General features: G+C 39.5%; 1 protein-coding gene across 1 annotated transcript; it reads left to right on the top strand.

Annotated features, from left to right (window-relative positions):
• Positions 1-6,868: 6,868 nt before the first annotated feature.
• adora1b (adenosine A1 receptor b) lies at positions 6,869-10,956 on the top strand. Its single transcript, XM_031726460.2, has 2 exons — positions 6,869-7,948; positions 9,548-10,956. The coding sequence occupies exons 1-2, from the start codon at positions 7,608-7,610 to the stop codon at positions 10,329-10,331; spliced, it is 1,125 nt and encodes a 374-aa protein (XP_031582320.2). The 5' UTR covers positions 6,869-7,607; the 3' UTR covers positions 10,332-10,956.
• Positions 10,957-26,654: the final 15,698 nt, after the last annotated feature.

The following is a 26,654-nucleotide window of genomic DNA, read 5'->3' on the forward strand; positions in this document are numbered from 1 at the left end:
TCCAGTTCATAACAGATTGTAAAATTCAGACCTATAATGCTTACTATTAAATGCACTTGTTTTTTTTTAACTAAGCAAAAAAGCAATGATGCTGTCAAGTTATCCTTAGATTATTGAAAATATGAAATATTATGTATCAGTTGTTGAGCTTTGGAGGTGTTTTATGGCATCTTTTGTCATATTATAACTAACATAAGTGTTCACCTAAGCCAACTGGCTACAGCGTTTGCAGACGTACAGCGTCTGCAAAAGCCTGAACTTCTGTATTTACATGTAAACAATGCCATTCTCTTGTTCAGTGGATACAGTAAATACTGCCATTTTTTCAAAGCCACGGGCTTCCAAAGATACACAAAAGGTGCCCTTTGACGTCAGTCTCTGGATGGTTGAGGGGATATTGGATTACCAGAGAAAACAAACTGTTTGAAATAATGATAAAGTCAATGGTATGTGAAGGGATGTTTGTAGAGTGTACCAGTGGATGACTGATTGGTGCCCTCCTGCTCCCATAGTTCAGCCAAATCTGGTTTTGAAAAAAAAAAAAAAAACTGTGACGAGAAATAACTCTTGTAGTGGCTGACGCTCCCCTTATGTTGGATTGTCAGCGGTTAATTTAAAAGGCTTTTGGGGAGTTTTTAGGTGAGGTGAGTCATGTTGGGCGCTTCTGATTTGCATAAACAACTTAATGCAAAAGAGGAGAGGCAAACCTGACTGCTTACACAGAGAAGCACTTAAAAGGGAAGTGCTTAAATTACAGATCGTGTGGCCCAATAACAGATGCACGGTGGGTTGCGGGTCCTGTAATATATAAGATAAAGTGCTGTAATTACAAGATATTTAAGCAGGAGGCTATGGTTTGTGTGCTCTTTACAAGATTCATTTTGCACTTACTGGTTTTCACTCACTGTGACTGTGACTCACTGAGCACCCAGAGTATGCCGAAAGGTCCAGGACAAACATCTGCATGTGAGACTGTGGAAGTGACACCAGGTTTGTGTAAACCAGTCAAACAAAACAGTTCCATCTTTTTTTTTTCTATTTAAACTAATATCACACAAATTACTGTTCTCATCCATAATGACCAGCTAATTCAAACAAACACAGTGGAGGTTGATGGAAAAAAATAGTAGCGTTTGGAGCTACAAATGATGATTGTGGAAAATATGTAGTACCACTGTGTCTCTTACCATCTTTGTTTATGACTACATATGCATAAATACACAAATCATACCCAAATCATACCCCTCGCTTACACAGAACATGCTATCCATCACAGGGCATACATTATCAAGCCGCTCCTCGCGAAATACAACATCATCATTTTCCTTACATTTGCATGCCTTGACACGCAACAACTATGTATTATAAACCAACACAATTATGAAAACATGATCCCAGAGTAGAAACATGGTTGCAGCACTATCATAATTTGGGGGCCTTGATGGGGCCTTGCCATGATTGAGAGGGGGGCAAAATTCCCACTTTTATTAAGACATTGTTGGGATTTAGAGATTCTTTTATTGCTACCATATAATCTGCCTTATGATAAATGCATTAAGAACATGTTTTACAGCATTATTTTATCAGTAATATTTCTTACAGGGTTCATATTGCATTGAATATGTTTGTCATCACATTCATTCTATTCACAGGTAGAGTTCATTTTATACACATTGCATATCTGTGCTTGTTTAGAGTTGATGTTCCGTCCAAGAGGGTTTTAAGCTTCACTGGTGAGAGTGTCCAGGTGATACATGTTGAGGGAAGATGAGAACATAGCAGGTTAATTGCATGCATGCTTACAATACACATGGATCTAGTAGCAGGCCTGAGTGAAGGCCCAAGTGTCTTCTGCTTCTTCTTGAGACCTGCGCCAATCCTGTCTACTTAGTGATTGGTGACGAGGGTCAATTATTAGCCCTTAGAGACCCTGAAGCTTGAAGTTTATTACCTTAAAAGGCAGGTGTTATAGAAAAGAGAAGTGATATGTCTGTTTATAGTTATTAGAGATGTACAAGATGTACCCTTGTCTGTAAACAATGACTGTACACAATGTATTTTTGACCTGTGTTGACGTACGTGGAGGCGTGATCCTCCCTGCTATAAAACCCGCATCCATTGTTGTTACGGCTGCGGCCATATGAACACTGTGTGCTGTCTTGTTCCGTCTCTCTACTGTGCTTAAGACTCTTTGCAGGTCCATCCCCTAATGAAGAGTAGCGAGCAGCTGATTGGCCCGTGGAACACGTGCCCACGTTCAAAAAGCCCCTCTGACAGCTCCCGTGGGAGAGAGAGAGAGAGAGAGAAGCGAGCAAGCAAGCAGTTTGACAGCCGATGCGGTCCTGGCCCTGGTTTCCAGCCTATACCTTTGCTGTGTGTTTGTGTGAGCGTGTTCTGTGAGAGCAGCTCCTAGTGTATTAACTTAGTGCTTAGGCACCCATAGGCTGAAGCGGAAGGGGTGAGCCGCCTTTTTCTTTGGAACAGTTTTCTCCTGTTTTCCGGGTTAGGGAGCGAGGGTTAGTATTGTCTTTTGTTTGTTTTGTTTCTTCCTTAGGGTTTAGTTAGTTTTCTCTGGTGGGACTTAGTTGGTTTTGTTTATTATTTTGGCCTGGGTTCACCCTGGAGCTATGCTTCATTACCTTTAATAAAATCACCTTTTTTACTCACAACTGGTTTTGGATGTTTGGCTTGGGAACCAGGGCGGGTATCTGTCTCTCTCTCCTCCAACCTTTATGTGCGTCCCCACACGCCTAGACTAGGGGCGTAACATAAATGGGGGCTCGTCCGGGATTTGAGACCTTAAGCACAGTCGAGTCTTTTTTGTCAGAGGAAGACATATGCTGATGTTTCCTCTCCTGTGTTAATAAACTCATCGTTTGATTGCACTTGTCTGGTGCCTCCGTCATTTGTTGTTCTGGTCTCCAATTGATTGATCTCGCACAATAACATCTCACGCGATAACGCAGGTGTGGCTCTTGTACCAGCCTGAAGCTTAGTGGAAGTTGAGTGATAGAGCAGGACAATAACACTAAACATCAAAGTAAGAAAATAAACTTTTGCAGTGGCGCAGTCAGACCTCTGAATTCAGCCCAATCCTGTCGTATGACCTCAAGAGACACGTTCACAGCAGACACCCCAACATTATAGCTGAGGCAAGTAGTTCAGTCAGGAGGAATGGTACAAAATGGCCCAATTAATGCAGAGGAGGTAGCTGCAAATGATGTGATTTTAAAGCAGATTCTTCAATATTTTGCCATTAAAAGGTTACAGCGCACAATCTCTGTAAAACTTAATGTTCTCTTCTGCTTGTGTGAACAAGAATGAAATTTGGTGAAATGTGTTCTTGCCTTGTTCTTGCTGTGCTATTAAAAAGAAAAAAAGGTCAGCATGTGACAGCAGCCACCCATAGCAGTTTCCTGTTATGTAATATAGATATTTGCAGTAGTTAAGAAACATTAATATTGGTGTTAAGTAGAAAATTAAACATAAATGAAGGAAGCTTACATTTTGCAGGAAATCTACACCCACACTCTAACATTTAAGTAGACCTTTATTGGTTTACACACCAAACTACATTGGATTGCAAATGCCAGCGTATTTATAATGCATTGCTGCTGTTGAGTGATCGCTACGAGTGATGACACTGAGGCCATGTCCTTGTGAGTGATTCGGCTAGTGTGGCTGTTTGAGTGACGTGCAGCTGTATACATTGCCTTTACAATGAGTATTTTTGAGGGTTATCTAATGTTTTTAAAATGTAGGTCTTTCTGCCAAAAACTACAATTTAAATAAACAATAAATATATAATTAACATGATTTTTTGTAGCTATTATTTTTCATCAAAACATTCCACGTTTCATCCTATGAGGGCTTTTGTTTGATATCGCACAGCAAACTACCAAGTGAGCTGCTGAGATTTTTCATTTTCACCTTGTCAGCTCATTCTTCAAGTGTGAGTGGTGGTAAATTTCCTGGGTCAGAAGCAGGTGAGCTGCTGTGGAGTAGGCTGAATGGTGTGGGGCACACAGCTGGCAGCTCTGAGAGGAGCTCTTACACCAAATTATAGTGTCCACAAAGTTGTTTTTCTGGAGTGTAAACAGGAAATCAAAACATATTAAAGCACTTCAATTCACAGTATATGATTATCTACAGGGGCTGAGCCACAGTGAGGCTGCTGTAGTCAGTGGTCAGGACTTAAAGCCAGCTTAACTGTATTTTTGTAACACGTAACCAAAAATCTGGATCACATGGATAATGTACAATTTAATAACACCAAAATCTATTTCCTCTGCAATCAGATGTGCAGTATTTACTCCCACTAAATCATTGTTTTAATGCATATTATATTATTTAAGCATATTATTCAGGAAGTAATAAATGCTGTGGAACACTTTGTTCTCTGGTGTACAATAGTTTGTGGTAATAACTTTAAATATATCATATTTATATTCATTTTAAAGAGCAATCAAGCTGATATGTTTGTATGGAAACTAAGAGCATCTATGGAGCAGATTTTTTCAGGGAAAAATAACGAGATTCATGTGACTGTTCAGTTCTCACATATATTGTTTTCAGTGAAAGTCTTCTGATCAGCAGTAGCCCAGGCTCTCTATCTTGTTGTCTGCATTGTAACACAACATTTTTATTGCTAATTTCAAGTCTTCCACTTTGCATCAGTCCATTTTAAATGTGTTTTGGCCCAGAGACGATAGTGGCATTTCTGGCTCATGGCTTCTTCTTTGCATGACAGAGCTGTAATCTGCATTTGTGGATGGCACAGTGAACTGTTGGCATAGACAATGATTTCTGAAAGTGTTCCCAACCATTGATTTCCATGATAGAATCAAGCCTGTTTTTAATGCAGTGCCGCCTGAGGGCCTGAAGATCACATGCATCCAATACTGATTTTCGGTCTTCGGTCACAATTTGCAGATTATTTTCTTTTTGTAGATTGGTTAACCTCTGCTCACCTTTACTTCTGAGAAACTCTGCCTCTCTAAGATGCTCTTTTCATACTCAGTCATGTATCTGAGCTGTTGCCAACGAACCCAATTAGATGCAAAATGTTCCTCCAGCTGTCTCTTTTTAGTACCGCTTACTTTTCCAGCCTTTCCCAAGTTTCTGGTGATGTGTTTCTTTCATCAAATTCAATCTGAGCTAATATTTTATAATGAAATTGCAAAATGTCTCAGTTTAAACATGTAATCTGTTTTCTATGTTTTATAGTGAATAAAATTTGGGCTTCTGAGATGTGAAAATCATTGAATTCTGTTTTTAATTCATATTTTACACAGCATGCCATCCCATGTTCTTAGAATTGGAATCAGCAGTTAAGATTCATTGACTTTGATGTCTCATACTGGTGAGACACACTTCACTTCAATGGCCACGCAAACCCAGGTGGCAAAATCTGACAAATGTTTACTGAAGCATTTCCTCATTTACAACTGTGTGGACGCTGCAGTGAGGGTAACTGAACTGTTAGTATTTCAGGGTTGCTGAAAGTAATCCAGTAAAGGCCTAGCTAGCGGGAGATGCCGTAAAAAGTTGAAGCGTTTCAGCACGTCATTTCGGTGAAGATAGCGTCAGTGAACATGATCAGACAGCATTTATAGGTCTATGTATGTCATGTTAAGTGTGGGAGAAAAAGTCTGGAATAAGGGTGTCGCTTGAACTTGCTTTGCTCCTGCTTACCAGGGTTTGTCATAGCCATGACACTATTGATTGATAAGTAGATGAAGACAATAGTACTGTGAGCATATGACCTTGATAATGAGACTTATTTCAAAGTGTAAACATTCAGAATCTTGAATGTCAGCCATTTCCACCCAAGCGAATTAGTTCATGCCATTTGCTCTATAATGATTGATTTCCTCAACATTGCCACCACACATACGCTCATTAAAATGTCCCTAGTGAGTCGCAAGCCAATCGCTGCAACTGGGCCATATGGCTGCTTCCTTCCTTGCTTATATTGGCTGACCTCTGTACATCATGCTGACAGTTTTCACCATGCTGCTTCTCACAGATTGGACTTGTCTTCAGTGAAATCCTGCTGACTGTTGGTCCCCCTGTCATCTCTGTCTCTCAGTGTGGATCCTGGAGAGTAGTAGCCCCACCTCCACTTTGCCTTTTGTTTTCACTGTAAATATCAGCTGAAACAAGTACAGCAAGTGTTTGCAGTTCTCCATCTGTGACACCTGCAAATCCAAACTACACAGTCAGTTGTGCATGCCGTGGTCAGTACTCACACTGCTACCTGGTGCTGACCTTTGAACCTTGGGGAGGTAACACAAGATGTTTGTAGTTTTATGCAGTTCTTGGCTTCTCAAAGTTCTTTATGTCTCTGGAAGAAACAGGGCAGGTTATTGTGCCATGGGGATCCCGTTCTTGCTTCAGATTCTGAAGGAGGATATATCCGTTTTCAGAAACCACTTAAAAAGCTGCAAAGGGTTTTTAAAAGGATGATCAATAGATCTAAATCAGTCACAAGGTTTCCAATTTTAAATCCCATTAGTTTTTCAGATGGGAATGCCTCAAGCTGAGAGTGCAGGCCTTTGAAGTCTACAGCATAAAGATATATTTAGAATGACCTGAATATTTCTTTTTATTACAGATATATTCCTATCTGATGTGTTTTTAGTATGTGGCTGAAGGAGTAAAACCAAATAAGTGGCTTACTACCGTGTGCCTAACTCCAGTAATACTGCAGTTTCAATGGCCTTTGTTATATGGCTGTTTCACTCCTTCACGCCTTATCAGAACAATGGGCGAGTGACCAAGGTCTATTAGTTTTCGAAAGGGCGTGGGAGAAATGCATGCATGGCGTTACAGAGAGTTCAAATCACCCTTCGCTCTACTTCTTTCGGACGGTCCTGCAGAAGGCTAACGCCATTTAATTTCTCCTTGGAAAACGAAGCAGTCGCACGCACCGAAGGGAAAAAAAAGACTAATGAAACCAAGAAAGCAACTCTCAATGTCACGTGAAAGGCGAGAAAAACCGCACGGCTATTTTCAGTAAGAGCATTTCTGTTTTGACTGAAATTGCCACGGGGGAGAGAGAAAGAAAGGCGGAGGTGGACGGAAATTACGCCGCGTCGAAGCTGCAGCCGTGCGAGCCTTTCTGTAGCAGGTAGTTTCTCATTGGATGTGTATTTTTTTTTTTAAACTGCTACATTAAAGTGACAAAAGCTGGGTGATGAACACGAGGCGCCCTCCCGGATAAATCGCAAAGCATGGCAAGGATGCTCCTCTCAGAAGAAGCAGGTGTATTCCGCCAAGTGAAAGCGCAGGACGCAGAACGGCAGCGACGCACAGCCGCCTCTGGACCGTAATCACCTGCTCCAAAGGAAAACACCCTATTCTAAGACACTGTGGCTCTTAACCTGCTTATCATCGTCATAATAACTAGATTTTCTCTCAACTTAAATCTCGTTGGCTAACCAGGAGGATGAGAGTGATGTGAAACAGCGGGACGCATTTGGAAAATTCTGTACTGACAGGAAGAAAAAGTCAAGGATTGTTCTGTTGGCTTTTTTTAAATTTTAATTTTACAGCTCCTTCACTGAAGCAGCTCACTCTTATTAAGGACAAAATTATCTGCAAGGATGGCCGGGACACTCTTCTCAGTGGACTCAGTCTACATAGGAATGGAGGTGGTAATTGCTGTGGCGTCTGTAATCGGGAATGTGATGGTGGTCTGGGCGGTGAAGATTAATAAATCGTTGCGAGATACCACGTTTTGTTTTATTGTCTCCCTGGCTCTGGCGGATATTGCAGTGGGAGCACTCGTCATCCCTTTGGCCATTACTATCAACATCGGACTCCAAACTCACTTTTACAGCTGCCTGCTTGTGGCGTGCACGGTGCTGGTGCTGACGCAAAGTTCGATCCTGGCCCTCTTGGCTATTGCAATTGACCGCTATCTCAGGGTCAAAATCCCGACCAGGTAACGACGTTTTTGCAACACAAAGGATAAAATGAAGGACGGGATTGAGTCATGCATTATTTGTGGAATGTGGGGAAGTGATGCGAATGAAAATGGGATAGATTTGTTGGAGGTACTCACCAGAAATGATAGCAGAAGTCAGCACAGTTCCAGTGCTGTTTCATTGATTTCTGCATGGGTCTCGTTTCACTATACAGGAAGCTGCCAGTCTGCCAGTTTCTTTATATGCATATATATCCGCCTTCCCATGACAGCTTAACAGAGCAAGGCCAATCTACTAACTACTTTAATTAGTCTTTCTGTCATCAGGATCTCTAATGTGCTGAAGAGGTGTATAGTAACACAGAAGTGGTCAGCTTTGCTTCTCCCGCTTTGTATGTGGCGTACACATCATGCCATTCTGGGCTGGAGTAAAAGCACAAGCAGTGGTGTTGAAAAGCTAAAAGGACAAGCCGAGAAGGAAAGAGAAATTAATTATGTGAGAATATTGTCTATGAAAACCTCAGACCCTTGTCCCCTGTTAAATCCCATTAAGTCTTCTAGGCTTACAGTAATACTCTGACATCAGTTTTAACTTTTGACTTTTGCATGTAAAGTTTGTCTGTCACAGCAGCATCTGGGTGTCCTTGCTCGGGTTACGCAAGTAGAAATTTTCTCAGGAATTGTCACTTGTTTCCAACACACACCACAGAGACTATATTTAACAATATGCAAATACAGCATTGTAACATTTTCATAAATTACATGATCTGCTGCATGCTCTGCCCTGATCTTTTCCGATCTCTTTCAGGCTCAGTTTTTCAATTATTTATTTAATTTTTTTTTCTGCACTTCTGACAAAGACCTCACTTAAGGTCTGGGTCCCTAATCAATACTCATCCTACACATGGCACCTGCTACATTTGGGCTAAATTGAAGAATCTTGTTTTGCCTCAGGCTACCCTTCAGCAAAGGTCAGCCCGTGGTAATATGAGTGTTTTCTTTACAGCCAAAACATCCTACATGTTAAACATTAACCATTAGTAATCTGAAAATGACTAATCACTGGCTTACCATGATGAGCTGTATCAGATAACTACTTTCATCCCTGCCTCGGGGCAAGTATCAGGTTGTGGTCCCTGAAATCTTTTACTTACAAGACAAGACAGCAGTGATAAGACCTTTAAGCCTCTGTCTCTTTTTAAACCTTCCTCTGCCTCTTGCTACTTCTTCATAAAGCATCTTAAAAATAATGAGAAAGCCTAGCCTGCAACACCTTTAATATCCAGTATGTGATAACAGCTTTCTTTCTTTCTTTCTTTTCTTTTTTTTAAAAGCAATTTCTGGTTTTAAGAAATTCATTAAAAAGTAACAGTCTTGCAAAGGCCAAGTATCAAAGATAAGAATTTCAGAAACATATTTTAAAAGGTAATATGTGCTGCAAGGACCTTTTTACAAAGTGTATTGGGGGTTGTGGTTGTGAAGATGTGAGTCACATCTTCTGTCAGCCCAAGGACACTGACAGTATGAAAAATGAAGTACAAAGAATGAAAGCATGCATGCCCTAACAATACTATGTGGGAAAGTGCTGACATGACGCTCTGCTGTTTACTCCTGTAGGTATAAGCGGGTGGTGACCCCTCGGCGAGCGGCACTGGCAGTCGTGATATGTTGGACGGTAGCGTTTATTGTGGGACTCACACCCATGTTAGGCTGGAACAACCTGAAGCGCTGCCAGGAGAACGGCTCCATCAGCTCCGACCTCATTACCACGTGCAAGTTTGAAAATGTCATCAGCATGGACTACATGGTCTATTTTAACTTTTTTGGCTGGGTGCTCCCACCTCTGCTGCTCATGCTGTTCATCTATGCAGAAATCTTCTACATGATCCACAAGCAGCTTAACAATAAGAAGCTGAACACCAGTCATGCAGACCCCAACAGGTACTATGACAAAGAGCTGAATCTTGCTAAATCCCTTGCTCTTGTCCTCTTTCTCTTTGCTGTGAGTTGGCTCCCCCTCCACATCATCAACTGCATCACACTCTTTTGTCCTGAGCGTAACAAGCCCAAAGTCGTCCTCTACATTGCCATCCTGCTCACCCACGGCAACTCTGCGGTCAACCCAATTGTCTACGCTTTCCGCATTAAGAAGTTCCGCTCAGCCTTCCGGAAAATCTGGCAGCAGTACTTCTGCTGCAAGGACACATCGGCTCTGGAGACCCAGGCCAGTGACAGGAAAGAGATGCCAACGTTAGACCTACAGCAGGCAACACCGCCTCTTTCTCCTCAGACAGAAATCCCTAAACCTCAGCCTCTGTCTGAGCCGCAGCAAAACCAGAAGGCCGAATCACCTCAAAAACATAAAGGACAGCCATCCTTACTGGGGCAGAATGCAGCCTAAGCAAAGGATAGAGCTGACGCCTGGAGAAGTAATGATCAGTGGGCAAAGCATAGCTCTCTCCTCGTCTAACGTGTAACATGCATTGTTACGCAGGGCTACAATGCTTAGCGGAAGGGAGCCAGTTAAATCACTGGATGAGCAATTGTCTTCACTCAGGACGACTGTATATGCTGAAAGTTTGGTCAGAAAGAGCAAAAAAAAGAGATTGCATATAAACTTGAAATAATGGAAGTCTTTTTCTTACAGTGACTGTTGGTTTATCTTAGTAACAAACTGAGAACACTGAGCTTTAACTGTTTTATTCAATTAGATGAAACAGTTGGTGGAAACATTACAAGATGTGCAATATAAGTTATTGTGGTTGGTCAGTATGAGATAATCAGATATTGCAACTTTCTTAAACGTTTATATATTCAACGGAGGCGGCAACTCTTACTACTCTATAACTGTGTGTAAGTTTAAAGTGACAGTGGCTAAAAATTTATGAATGTAATAATGTAAATATGGGACTGAAAGCAGCACAGCTGTGAATGAGCATATCTCCTTCAGGGTCTTCACTGGGCAACAATGTGTAGTGTGTTATGATAGAAAGCTTTTTGTAACCCCTTAACTCCTTTATGCAGGAGCCCCCGGTCATTCAGCAGTATCAATCTATAGCAGAAGGAGCGATGAATAGGGATAAAAAAAAGAAACAAGCAGATGGATGCATCAAGAGGTTTTAACCTTTTAGGTGTTACGTGCAAGAGAGTCGAAGAAGGACAGCAAGTCACCTGGGAAAAACCCAAGATGCACTTAAACCTCCTCCTTGAGTGGATCTCTTACTACCAGCCTCTTTTATCTGATAGTAAGAGTGGGATTTCCCTTTTTACATTAATAACAACATTATCACATCTCAACACCAGAGACAGTAGCAGCCATGGCCTTATTCATTATCTGAACTGGTGTGGGCTCCACTTTTAACTGACCCAGAAATGACAACCTGAAGATGGTGAGTATGTACTACTCTGCAAGATGAACTTTTTTCGCATTAGCCCAAACTGGGTCATGAGTAGCTTAGTAATGTAAGTATTGTAAATGCCACTGACTTTAAGACTGTGTGAGAATGTAAAGTAACTTTCTTTTGTCTCTGGAAAAGACTCAGAGCTTGGGATAAGACACTGACATTCTCCTAAACTGGTGACAATCTCTTCTGTAAGGTTAAGGCATTTCTATCACTGTCTTAAACATCTGACAGGCAGGAGCAGACAGTGAAGCTTGATGTTCGATTGACTGAAAAGACAGGGTCAACAGAAACAGTAAAGCACTCCACCCATGTGAAATGCCTACAAAGTAGAGGCTCGGTGGGCTGTAAATACATACGTTTAAGAGAAAAGTGGATGAATAAATGTTTAAAGATGTGTCTTTTTTTTTAGTTAATGCAATTTAAAGCCTGGGTTTACAGCTCTGATTAGCACTGAATAGTGAAATATACATATTTGTCTTATGATTTTATATTTTTTAATAAAATGTATAATTCCTAGTCCGAATGTTACTACTGAGCACAGTGCCTATGTGCTCTATGATATATGGTTATAAAGTAAAAAGCATTTTCAGCAGTAAATATGATTTTTTTTTAAACTTAAATTGAATCTGGTTATGTTTTTTTTTATAAATTAAAGAGGAAATAATCACAAAGAATGCCATCATCAGTCATAGAACATCAATGCAGTGCACATCAGTAAAAACATCACAATTCAGTCATGGTAAAAAAAGAAAGTACATTTATAGGGTTTTACATAACAGGACATAATAAATCATCATCTAGTCCTAAGAAAATACAACCTGAGGTGAATAACAACCCAAACATATTGCAACCGCTCCTTATTTATTTAAGAAAAATAAAGCAAAAATGCAGAAGCAGTGCCTGAAAAATGAAATATAATTAAGCACAACCTTAGCTGCTCCTTAGCTTCTAAATTACACTGGAAGCAGTAAGTGCTGCTAATAAAATGCACTTGAGGAAGTGATCATCACCATGTGTGAGCACCTCTATAAAAGCAGAAGTTTTGGCAGTGTGCAGATCTGGAGCATTCAGGTGTGATACAGTGCCAAGGAGGAAAGACACCGGCAATAATCTTAGAGAAGCAATTGTTGATGCCCATCAATGTGGGAAAGGTTACATGATCATTCCCCCAATAAATAAAGAAATTTAAAAAAAAAGAAAGAAACAAAAAAACAAGAGCTTCACCTCAGAATCTGCAGGCTTGAAATAAAAAAAACAAACACTTTTCTGTAAGTCAAAGTATTCTAAAGCCAAATATGAGGCTGAAAGCTAAAGTTAGTCTGAAAATTGGGCCATTATACAGAACAAGAGTTGCAAGCAAACCAGAAGATCTACATCAGAATGGCTGAAAAAGAAAGATGTCAGACCTCAGTCTGATTGAAATGCTGCAGTCACCCCTTAAGAGAACTGTGTAGCAAGAAATGCTCACAACCGTCAACGAAATAAAGGAAAACACTAAAGAGAAGCGGTTCAAAATTCCTCCACAATGATGTGAGAGACTGATGAATTCAAACAGAAGATGTAGCACTTGAACTTACTCCTCTAGGTGATTTAATAAGCTGGGTGTACTTAGTTTTCCATACATTGCTTATGTATTTTTGCTCAGTTTTTTAGTTATACAGTAATACAGAAACAACCAGCAGTGACTTTAAACCAGAGATAAAAATTTATCAACATTTGATTCGATCATTCTCAATGTGCTTTGGCTGAGACTGGATGTGTATGATGTCAAAGACATTTTGGTTGTAAACTTTGGTCAACTCTGTTTTCTTACATAAATGTAGTTCTTTTACTCAAATAAAGGGTTGTTTCACAGAGTGATTGTCCCCACGATGTAATTGAAAAATAAATCATATGCTGAATCCCAGACCACTCATTTAATCAGTTACACAAATCACAGTACAGCAGTGGGTCAAACACAGAACTGTATCTGCTGAGCGGTATGTGAAAATGGTACACTGACAGGTCATTTCTGAGTCTTTTGCTTTTTGTTTCGATTTTCCGGAAGCCAACCTTCCTGGTTAGGTTCAGTCTCATGTCTTTCAAAAACATATCATTATTTTAGGGCTAGTAGTCTTAAAATAATTCCTCAGGAGTCACTGAAGACCATACCAGAGCTAAGGACAGGGAATATTGCACCAGGTGTTCAATTATATGGTCAAATTGATCTTTGGATGTGTTAATAAGCATCTGTTTTCAGTTTTGTGTTTACATTTTATTTCTGCTACTCTCAAGTGGCCGAAAGCATCAGTAAATGCATTTTTAAAAGACCTGGACTAATAGGTCTTACACCTATGTTTCTTCCTTATATAAAGTCATGTTAACTAAGGATGCAGTTGTACTATTAAAAGATCATAAACAAGTTCTGTCTGTTCAGTCCTCTGGATCATTTGTCATCCTCTTGTAATTTTTTCCACAACAATCAGCACTCGAATTGGTGGATATCTCAGCTTCTTACGGGTACCTTGCTGCGGCTTATCAGCGCTGTCACAGTTCTCATTAATTTTGTAGAATAATGCAGTGGGTGGCTTTAAGATAACAGTTGACAGCTGTCACTGTTCACACAGCATTTCTTCTCTCTTCTTTCTTCTCAGTCTATGAGTTTCTTTGATATTAAAAGACTTTTGAAGTTCTGAAAAAGACCAGGCAGCACAAATAAGGACTACTCACACTGTGCTGTGTCTGCAAGGGTTTATCCTTGAAAGCTGTCAAAAGAGTAACTCCACTCGCTTCTTTCTGATATGACATGTGTATAATCGCTACAGTGGATGCTGTGTGTGCAATTTTATATGACATGATGTTAAACAGAAAGCCAATAAACTGTTCAATATAATGATTCATAATAGCTTGCTCTGTGGCCCTGTTCTTATCATATTTGCTTCAATGAAAAGATTAAATATTAAGTGAAAGGAGACTTCAGATAAGAATGCCAGAGACTGGAGGAGGAAGGGAATACTGGAGCTGTGTATTTCTATTAGAGCAGTGACCTTTCCCTGCAGTGACATACCGTCCTTGGGCTAATGTTAGTGTTAACCACAAGGCCTGAGAAAGAAGAGAGAGATATGTATTCACACGGTTCATCATTCATAAGAAAAACTGATACTTAGAGCAAAGCTATCATTGACTTTTTTATTATTATTAACCTTTATTTAACCAGGAAGATCCCATTGAGATTAAAAACCTCTTTTTCAAGGGAGACCTGGCCAAGATAGGCAGCAGCAAGTGTCTCACATTTACAGAAATTACTCAATTAAACACAGACAGCAACAACACACATGCAAAAATAAATGAAAAAATAAAAATAAAATTCAGTAAAATTCAATAAAGTTAAAAAAAATAGTTAAAATGACAATCAATCTAATTGAAACAGTTGCATGTTATGGACTTGGCCTCAAGGATTCGTAGTTTAGATTTAAAAGCACTTAATGAAATGAATTCAGTCATTTTCCATTCGTTCTGCAGTTTGTTCCAAGCCAAGGGTGCTAAATGGACAAAAGCTCTTTTACCAAATTCAGTTCGGGCAAATGGAACAGAAAGCAACAAGTAACCATGCGGACGAAGAGAATACTGACCAGCATGTTTCACTGCAAGCAGGGAACATATATAAGAAGGCAGCAACCCAAGTATCGCCTTATATATAAAACTGTGTAAATGGGAGTTCCTCCGACTTACCAAAGCAGGCCATCCTACCTGAGAGTATAACTCACAGTGGTGAGTCTGAAATTTATGGTTAGTGATGAACCTCAGAGAAGCATGACACACAGTATCAGCCATTCAAAGACATTGAGCAGAAGCATCCATATATAGAATATCACCATAATCCAGCACAGGCAAGAATGTTGCAGCAACAAGCCACTTCTTTGTATTAAAAGAGAAACACAACTTATTTTGAAAATAAAATCTCAGAGTTTTACCTTCAGATTTTTCACAAGATTCTCTACATGTGGTTTGAAGGTAAGCGAGTCATCAATTATGATTCCCAGACATTTATAGGTGTGAACCAACTCTATTTTATTACCTTCAAGAGTGGTTACTGATGGGATTGTTTGGGCCCAATTCCTTGATTTAGAAAACAACATGTTTTGTCTGCGTTGAGAACAAGTTTAAGCTGAAGTAATGAGTGCTGGACAGCAAAAAAGGCTTTCTGCAAGGAGTCAATGGCTTGGACAAGAGTTGAACCACTTTATGAAACCACAAGTGTTATAATACATTTTCACAGTTTTATATTGATTGGTTCACATTTCCAAAGACAGTTCTGTTCATTACAGTAATGATGTATTTAAAAACACATGAATTAATGGAGTACAGAGTACTCAAATTAATAGAGTACAGAGTACCATAATAACAAGTGTGCTTTGGCTCTTCTGGTGAAACATACATACACGCACAGTACTGTGCAAAAATCTTGAGCCACCACTCAAGGGCTTTTTTCCACAATTCTCATTCACTCAATCACACACACAATCATGCAGTGTTTACAACTATGCCTAAGCAGTTTTTTTAATCTAACATTCACATGCAAACACACACACACACACACACACACACACACACACATACACATTGATGAATGCATCAAGAGCAAGTGGGGGTTCAGCATCTTTCCCAAGAATACACGTGGACTGGAGAAGCCAGGAAGTGATCTACCAGCCTTCAGATTTGTAGATGGCCAGCTCTGAGTCACCACTGGCCCTAGGAGGCAGACCTTCTTAAAAACACTCTTTTGCAAACAGAAAGCCTGGAGAACTATTTGCTCTTGAGCAATAATTCTCCAGGTTTTCTCAAGGTCTCTCCCAGTATTTGTTTGGATATTGGCTGTGTATTCACTCATTTACAGCCCAGTCTGACAATTTCAGGGAAATTTGTTTGTTTTTTTATTTGCTAAGTCACTTAACACTTACCTACTATGAATCGCTCAAGCATAAAAAAATGGTGATGCTGTACAGTATGTTCTACAGCAGAAGAACACTATCTGAAAGTCACATCCAATCAGTGGAAACTGGTCTTAGGGAGGGATTAATCCAAGTTTGATTTAGGTTCAAATGACCATCAGTATGCTTGGATGAGTTCAGAGAGAGATAGAACAGTGAGTGTTTATAACTATCCAACCCGATATCACGGCAAAATGTGTAATAGACATGTAATAGACAATAGCATGAAAAGGGCACACATGCAGAAGTTGCAGTAAGCTGCAGTAACAGCAAAGGGAAATATTTTATTTTATTTTAATCTTGGGAAAGTGTTTAAACAGCCATCATTACACATTAGTTGCCTAGCTTAAAAGTTTCTGATGATTAAGGACCCTTGAATATACTCTATAGGGGGTTTTTTTGCTCACTACCAACTTCTTGGCTGTAAATATATTATTTCTCCCTGTTGGTAATCGTCTGGGTTGAACCATCTGTAAAACATGGTGGAGCCTCTGTCTCTGATGGTTCCTGGTTCAATGACCCAGTGTTTTGAGTTTTTTGGGTTCATTTTTGGGTTTATGAAGTCATTTAGGCTCTAGTTCTATATCGTTTCATCCTTTGAGTATAGCTTCCCAGCACCTCTGAGTTTTGTTCTGTTCCTTGGTTTATGTTACCTTTTTGTGTTCAGTCTGTCCTGGTCTTGTCTCTGTGTTTGCTTCCTAGCATCACTGTATGAAGTCTATCATGTTTCTGTGTGTTTCCCTTTCTGTCTTTGTGTCAAATCTGCATTTCTCTTCCCGTTTTCTGTTATTTTATTTTGTGTTCTGTCTTATTTTGGTAGTCTTTCATCCTGTGTGCATTTTGCTTCCCTTGGTTCAGCAGTTGGATTCTGTTCAGCTCTGTTCCCCAGGCGTCTTTGCTTTGCCCTTACCTCATGTGTGTGTATGAGTTCTTGGTTTGATTCTGTTCTTTGTGGCGCTGTCCCTCATTCTACTTTGCTGTGTTTTTCCCTGCTTCTTGTTGCTGTTTCCTCCAATAAGTGTATCCCCTCGTTTGTATTTTGTCTGGATCACAGTTGACTAGTTTAGTTCAGCCAGAATAAAGGTTTGGTTTCTGTTCAACGTCTGTTCGAAACTTGCCTGCCACATCGCTTCACATGACACTGTCACAGTTTGGAGCAGCATTTCTGCCAATGTGGTTGTTGATCTTGTCAAAACTGATTGAACTGTGAACGCAGAAAAGTACTAAAGCCACACTGTCATACAGTAAAAGAATACTTCTACAGAAAAGACAGTGTTTCACTATCAGTCGTGGATTGGCCTCCCCAGACCTCAACATTATTAAAGCACTGTGTGATCACCTAAAGGAAGCTAACATCCAAAAGTGAGTTTGAATATCCTTAAGGAAGCCTGGAAAACTATTCCTCAAAGATACGTTACATTATATACTATTGTAAGGTCTTTGCCTTAAAAAGTGCCTTGAAGCAACTGTTTGATTTGACACTATATAAATAAAATTGAATTGAATTGAAAGAGCTTGTCTAAGAGAGTTCAGGCTGTGTAGAAGAATAAGGTGGTGATTCCAAATATTGACTCTCAAGCTGGTTAGAAGTGCACAAACTCTGGTTTTGTCTTTTATTTTGTATTTTTATCGCATGTTTTCAGTCAATAAATTGAGCTGAACCTCTAACCAACATGGCTATTCCACTTATCCCTTAAACTCCAGCAAAAGAGGATGAAGTGATTGCATATTCGCTCCTGTAAGAAACATTTTCATTAAAAATGGAGGAGAGGTTTGATCTACCTGGGATCTCATCAGGCATCATAAATAAGCAAGTGTCTTTTGCCCCCAGTGCTGCTGCACAACAAGAAACACATCACTTCACCAAAACACTTATACATGATAGCAACATCTGTCTCAGGGAGCAGCTGAAACAGACCTCTGAAAAATGAAATGAGGATAACACCAACAAAGACAAACAGTTCTGTAAAGTCATGCCAGCACTCTACCGTGTGTTATACAGTAAAGCACAGAATGATGCTCGTGTCTATTGTTGACTTTGTTATGCATGTGCGACTTCACAGAGAAGCAATCAGTCATAAAAACAAGGCCACCAATACCGCCTCCGCTGCAAGAACATCTGTGTCAGACTCCTCTGCGTTGTGATGCAGCAGTTTGGGAGCATCAATTCCTGGTTGGCACTGCAGCTAATGAGAGGCTGCATTCACATCAATGAACATAAATGAGCAGATGAAAAAAAAAAACGCCCAAAAAACAAAATGTGTGGATGAAAATTTGCAGCAGATGGAAAATTTGCATTCAGTATCAACCGAACATTGCCTATTAAGACGTAATGATATGCAGCATATTACTGGCAGTATGTCGGAGAGCAATTACAGCACGGTGATTAAGTGACATCCTGTTTCACTGCAAAATAAACATAAAGGTGTTTTAACAGAAAACCAGCGCAATCTCAGAGCATTAATGAAACTGCTTCAATAAATCGGTGGAAGGAAATCGATGCAGTTAAACAAGCTACATTCCAGTAACAATCAATTATTCACCAAAAAAGGCCTACAAAATTAGAACAGCATCTATATTTTATCTCCTTTTGTTATGTTTTTTTTAACGAAAGAAGAAAAAGCTCATCTCTGCACCAGGATGTTGACAACACAGCCTTGAAGCAGGCTGTAAAATGTAGGGAGGGCATTGCCTGCTGTATGAACCCAGACTAAAGAGAAAATGCACTAAATCATCCACTGGATTGATTTAAAATGATATTTTTATGGAGCAGATTGAGGAAATGATGATTGTCTGCTTTGTTAGCTCCGCAATTCACTTCTTTGGGTAAATAAGAGATCAATAGACAGTATGACTGTTAAAGCTTAGTGGTGCATTTTCTTTCTAACACTAATTCCCCATACCAGAGTGCTGTCCTTTGTCCTCACTGACTGTCCTTATGCCAGAGTGCCACCTACTGGTGAAGATGCATTTAGTATTAAGTTTATTAAAACGTGGTGGTGCCAGGAGAAGCCGCTACTGATTTGGCTGACTTCCTGCTTCCTAATTAAGCATCTCCTGCAGGTTCTGAAGGACAGATCAGTGTTTTTTATCTAAAATATTTTTGATGACAGCTCCAAAGACCTGCTTGGCTCCGTTACAGGGACTAATTATAAAAAAAAGTGTGGGAGGGGGGGCACAGGGAAAAGAAAACACAGCACTGCTACACATAATAGCATGGTAAACTTTGCTGCTTATATGATGCAGAGTTCTTAGCTATGAAAGAACATGTGTTGTTTAACTTGGCAATGTTCTTTGTACAATTCAGCAAGGTAAGAAAAAAACACTAAATCAAGATTTTGCACAATTTTAAGGCAGGATATCATCTCTCTTTTTGATCACAAACAAGAATTTTGTTGTCCTTTGGTTTCTGAGCATGAAACAGCTGTTTGAAGTTCTTGACTATCTGACCTTGATCCTACAGTATGTTCCAGAAAATCTTCCCACATCCACAGAAGCTCACCCACACACCGTCACTAGACCTAAAATTCTGTCCCCATTGTGAAGAGACAATGTGTTTTTTATTGCTCCACTTCTCAGGCAACTTTAAACAAGTTCGTGATGGTAAAATGTTATGCTGAATGTAGTACTGTCCACTTCAGTGACACAGGAAGAGTCATGAGCATATGTATAATCACAACCAGGCAGGGTTCGAGTTGTTTACTGCAGTGCTGGAAAATGACACATATTGTGTGCAAATCGAGGTTTTTGCCCCGAAGGAAAATGCTGCATTTATCTTATTCTGTGTGAGTTCAAACCCCTGCAGCCCCATGTATGGTAACAGTAAGCGCAAACACCAGCAAACACACATCAGAGGGAGGGATAATTGCCTGCCTCGACAAGTCTAAAGTAAAATGTGCAGAGGCAGTTGAAGTGCTGTCTGACTCACTTCCCACCTGCTATCAGCTGCTTTTTTCTCAGGACTTTTTTTTTAATGAGGACAGGGAAATTCTTGACTCTTTTCCCATTTTTCTGAAATTGTGGTTTTTAAAAACCTGCTGAATAGACTTTACCGTGCTCGGCTTTGCATTCCGGGAGAGTAATGGTTAACTGTTTTTCCTTTCCTGTTGCTTGTGGCAGATTTGAAAAAAACAACTCTTTATAAGAGTTACGAAGGCGTTGCTCCATATGCAGTTAAACAATCCAAAATAATATTTAGGGCAATCAGAGCTCCCACCATAGCCCATGGTGTCACTCCTTGTGGCTGTGCTTTGGTTGGCACCCGCCCATAAAAGGCCACTGCTTATGACTGGGAGTAATTAGCTTTTAATGGTTGTAGTGGTGAAAGATGGCTGTCCTTAAAGTCAACATTACTCCGCCTGCCTTAACTTGTTCTGCGGTGGCAGCAGACACTGTCTGCCTCCACAAGTGGCTCTCCGCCAAACCCCTTTGTTGCTTTTTAGTGATATTATATAATGACAGTACTTCATACAAATTGCCTGCAGCATTATTTAAAATGATATCTCCCTGGGGTCGTATGGTGGCCTAGGGGTTAAGGCGTGAATGTCTACCACAACATACCCAGTTCATTTCCTGCTGTGGCCCTTTTCTCCTTTTCTGACTCCCCGTTTCATGTTTTAATCTAAAAAAAAAAACATGAAGTAAAAGTATACATCGCTCTTCGTGACTTCTTTCATGACATTTGAACAAAGCTACATGTTCTCAAAGACTTGAGCTGTTTCTGCAAGTATTTACCAAGCATCAGTTTACATGTACTCATGTTGGTCTGAGATTTCTCTGCCACATCCTGTTTCATTAATCAGTGCCAGTGTGTCCCAATCCTGTAGAGTACCTGAGACGCAGAGGAAGGCTATGACTGTAGCAGTCATTATGGACTCTGTGCCAGGGAAATAACACAATAATTGGACCATGTACATGGCAAATTTGAACTGCTTTGATCAGGTTTGCACTGCACCGTGTTTCAAAACTTATTTCCCCATGTCAGAACTCAGTGTAGTCATCATCTCCTGTCATCATCAGAAGTCTGAAGAAAGATTCAGGATTAACTCAACCATAGTCTGCAATACATTACCCTATATAGTTTGGAGAAGTTAAAGGAGGAGTAGTTGAAGAAGAAGAACTTAAGTGTTTCGTGTTGTTTGTTTTTGAGTAAACATGATAATGGATGAATTGCTACCGTTTGGATTGTCAGCATCACTATTATTGTTTTTTCAGCATATAAAATCCCTGATGTTGAAGATAGCAATAAGTATATTTTAATTGTATCCATTTTCCCATCTCCTAATTTTTACAACATTTTATTAGATTTTTACAGTAAAGCATGATATGGAAAAATATTGTGCCACTAAACAAGAAATATTCCCAAACGTGACTAATGGCCTGCATTCTGATTGTCATTGACGAAGTAGAATAATTACTCCTGTCTACTGATCCAGGGAGACATGAGTCAAACTTCCAGCCTTCTGTGCTCCTACACTCGTATTCATATGACTCTAATCAACTTTATGGCAGCTGTGTAAAGTCTGTTCATGGAAATATTTCTGTCAAGTGTTTCACGCTGACTTATGACTCATTATAGACAAGTTGTTATATGAGTGACCCTTGAGGGCTTGGAGGGCACAACATGGTTTCCGCCCCTGGCGTTGACTTGTTTTCATCAGTTTTTGTTTTGGTGGCGTCATTTGTTATGTGTGTTGTGCTACAATGATCTTAGTGTGACAGTTTCACCCACAAGCACGCATAGTATCTGGACAAATTATGAAGTGCTACAGATATTCAGAGACAAGACATTAGACATACGGGTTAAAACTGTTTTAGTTTCACTGCTACTGTAGTAATGAACTGAAGAACGTGGAGCGATCAAGAATAAAAGAAAGAAATACAGAGCCTGTCTTGGAAAACCAAAATAAACTTGCGTAAAAACAAAACCATTCCCAGAACAGCTGCAAGACTCAGCAGATTCAGCACAGGATGTGTAAAGTACCTGGACTTGGTGACGGGGTTACATTTCCTCCACATCAAACCAAGTAATGCTCCTGAGTGTTGCACAATCTCTGAATCCCACCACAATGTCAGCAGTTAAACAATCCAAAATAATATTTAGGGCAATCAGAGCTCCCACCATAGCCCATGGTGTCACTCCTTGTGGAGTCATAAAATACAACACAGCGGAAAAAGGAAGCTAGCCAAGGAACCACATCAACTGTTGCAGACAGGAAGTGAACTGCCTGCTAGTAACATACCATAAGACATAAACAATTTGCTTTAACAAGGCAGTTTTAAACTAAACAGGGCATGTTAACAATTAAGGGCAAAGTTGCAAAACTGCAAACATTGAATCCAGGCTGGCTGAAAAAATGAGGGTATGAATTACACTTTGGTGAAACACTCACACTGTTTTCTCCTCAAGCTGCTGCTGACCATAAAACTGCCAACATTCAAAACATTTCTTGGCTGTAAAATGATGTTTTTATAGTATCTGCCTGTGTGTGTGTTTTTTAGCAACCAGAGGGAAAATACACAGAGGCCACAAATGATGACTTTTTTGGTATTACATAAGTTAGTCTTTTGCACAGTAAACCTAATCAAAAAAATCCAACCCACTTTAGCTGTGAGGGTCTAGCAACTCCACTCTGATATTATCCAGTTCAGTGCTGACGCAGGCGGCCACCTCATATGGGCACATGGTGTGTGCCAACAGACTGAGCTGTGAATGAGGGCGAATTTTGGAATGATGCCATGCAAAAATGTGTATTTTTCAAGGTTCTCAGCCAGACGTCTTTTTGGGAGCACAGTGGTGAAACCAAATGAAATGTGGCATTTGTTAAAATGCATGGAGCCATGTTCATTAAACCTTTGACGCCATGTGAAATCAGAGGCAGATGTTTTGAAACGAGATCTGGGAATCCTCTCAGGAGCTACAAATAAGCAGAAATAACCTTTAGATCATGTTAAATGAAGAAAAAAAGGGAGGAAAGGGGCATTACATTAAAGAAGGATTTATGTCAGCTGCTGCTTTGAGGCTGAATAGAACTGATTTATTCTGCAATAAACAAAATCAGTGAACCCAAAGAAATAGCAGAATATCAGGGCATGCAATGTCGCTACAATGTAGCTGGCAAGATGAGACATTTTAGACGTGTACATTTTTCAGTTAATTTGCAATAACATGGGTTGGGTTTGTTAGTAGGAGTCAGTAAAGGCAACAAATGTCATAAAATTTGGAACACTGACATTTTTCATTCTTCTTAAACCAAATTGACCATAATGTTAGTTCAAGAAGGCCAAAGATTTCAAGCTCAGACACAGTCGCGGTAGATCAACTGCCAGCACATATAAGCTAATGGCTAATGGCTCAGCTGATACATTTCTACACATTCAACTTGCAAATGTTCCATGTAATGTGCCTACAGTTGCTGGCCACCTGCAAGCCACTTTGAAACCCAGCCTCCATCTCCTTTGTGACTAACCTAAAATATCTGTTTTAATACTGTACTGGAGTTCTGCCTATTTTTCATGTATGTACTTGGAAGGTAGGATATGTGTCCAAGAAAAGAGCCAATATAAGTGGCAAAATATTTATTTATTTACTTATTGCTATTCTGGTCCAGACAGCATTGTTAAAAGATTTACAGGTATGAACTGTTAACACAACAATGTAAAATATACACATTAAAAACAGAGTACATCATCTTTCAGTTCTAAGGTTTTACATATCAGGACATAATATAAAAATTGGTTCTGTTCAGGTACTAAAATTATTTAAATACTGAAATGAACAATAATGAATGGCATACTGTCTTGTGCCATATCATTATTTATTTAACAATAACCAAAACAAATGCAGAAACTGCACCCTGTGACTCAAAAGCTTGTAGAACCAGCTTTGCAGCAAAAGCAACTTTTCAGCTTGAAGTGATTGTCTTCAGTGATGTAAGAGGATTTATCATTCTCTCACATCATCGTGGGGGAATTTCGGCTTATTTTTCTTTCCAGCATTGCTTCAGTTCACTGAGATTTGTGGGCATCTGGTAACACACCGCTCTCTTAAGGTCTTGCCACACCATTCTTGTCAGGTTGAAATCTAGACTATGAGCGGGTCGTTTCAACACCTTGATTCTTTTCTTTGTCAGCCACACTGTTTTAGATTAGCTGGTGTGATTGGGACCATTGTCCTGTTGCATGACCCAGTGTGATGGTCTCATATTTGACTCTAGAATACTTTTTGTTTGTCATGAACTTAAACATTTAACATGCTAACTAAGGGCTGTAGAGTGTGAGATGTAGCTTCTGGGTTTCTCTGAGTGTTGCACTGTCTGACCTTGGGTTGATTTTGGTGGGATGTATGGAAGACTTAAATGCTTTCCACTTTTCACACGATGGACTTGCTGACATTGATGGGAAATCGTCTTAAAACTCTTCTCAAAGATTTTTGCTGATGTCTTCCCTCTTTCGCTGCTATTTCTTAATTCCTATGAAATCAGTACTTAGTTTCCACACACTGTTTCTGCATTTTGGCCTAATTTTTGTTAAATACATTTTTCTCATGAGGTTGTATTTAATCATTCTAAAGATTCTCGTGATACTTAACCTTAGAAGTCAAAACGTGTGCACTGTCTTTTTCATGTGACTTTAATGGCACAGGTAAATGGCCTGGAAGTTTTACTGATATGTGAAAGATGTGGACCATTACTGCTGCTGTTCAAGGAAAAAACAAAGCGAATTGCAGATGAAGAATTACAAATATGTTCTTAATGAGAAGATTACATCATTTCTGGTGTACGTCAACAATACATTACCAAATGGCAGACAAAGGATGTATGTGTCAAAATAAATATGAAGCATCAACCGCACCAGGAAACCATACATCTTCCTCAATAAACCACAGGTCCAAAATTTCAACCCTCCTCTTCAGTAATACCGTATGAACACCATTTCCTTTACCAAAAAAGGTAACCCAACAGCTTTAAGTCAGAGGATGTGCATGCAGTTCTTCGCATTTCCAAGTTTAAAACTCAGTCTAGTTCTATTTACAGCCAACTGATCTTATAGTCACTCACTTTACTTAGTAAAACATTATTCTCAAGTTCTTGGACAAGACATACCCTCTCTGCTTTTTACACAACTCATTTTGACTCTGCAAAATGAGTTGTTTATTTTCCTGCATCTGCAAAGGTACTAAGTAAACATGTTTGCACAGTAGAAAGGATGTGTTCACTGACAAAAAGCCCCATATCTGCAGTCTTGACCATTCATGTGGGAACAAGTGAGTCATGACGTGCTGGCTGAGACACATCCTCTCCCACCTTGATATTCACATCTCCCAAAATATCAACATTTCATGGTTCAGCATGCACACAGCAGTACACATAGTTGGCACTCTCTAAAGATTAAAGATTAAAAAACAAGTTTTCCTTAATTCATATCTGTGTTTTGGTGTTTTTCACTCACGTCTCAAATTGTTATGAAATCAATGCGTGCATGAGAACTAGAAAAGCAAGGTCCTCTTTATGGGAAAAATACAAAAACATTTGACGCAGTGCTTGTTGCCAAATAGGACATGTTAGTGATTGCTAATGAATTGAGTCATTTTGGGAATAAAGCAATTGAAGATGTTGCACCAGCACTTGTGCATGGCGATGATGAAGCAGATAGTTCCCAAAAATCTGAACTGCAAAAGAAGAAAAACAAAAAAAAGCATGTAAACTGCAAAGGATGCAAATGTGAGTGTGTGCTGATTTCAATATTACCATTTATGATGATACATACTAATGCTTAATGCAGCAAATACAAGAAATCATTAGGTTACTGCCTTAACAAAGCAACATTTTCTTTCCAAGTTTTAAATGCGATCCTGCGTCTGGCTTGACCTAGTTTGATGTTTCCTTTGGTTTCAAAACTTAACAAAAAGAGGAAACAAGTTGTATTTATGAAAAAAGTGGAACCAGACATCTTTTTATATCAATAATTTGAGCATAAATAACAGAAGTGTCTAGCTGAGTCTCATGATGACACGATGAGTGTGTTATGCTTTAAAAATACAAATTAAAAAAAAACTTCAATGTTCAAATTTAACCTTTTGTTTATTTTTTTTAATGGTGTTAATCTCTTTTGTTATTTCCTGAATGGTTTTTACAAATTTTTATGGTGATTTTTGAATGGCTGAAAACACATAAAACTTTCGAAGTACTTCATCATTTCCTAATTACTTTTGTGGGTATCTGGCATCATACATTATTATCTTTTTTTTTAAATCAAAACACAAAACAAGCATTGCTGTTTACCAAAATTGGTCTTATCAGCCATTGCCAGGTAGTCAGTCTGTAACACTCATTTCCAGTCTGACAAATC

This window comes from Oreochromis aureus, linkage group 20, assembly GCF_013358895.1.
Source record: "Oreochromis aureus strain Israel breed Guangdong linkage group 20, ZZ_aureus, whole genome shotgun sequence".
Classification (NCBI taxonomy): domain Eukaryota; kingdom Metazoa; phylum Chordata; class Actinopteri; order Cichliformes; family Cichlidae; genus Oreochromis; species Oreochromis aureus.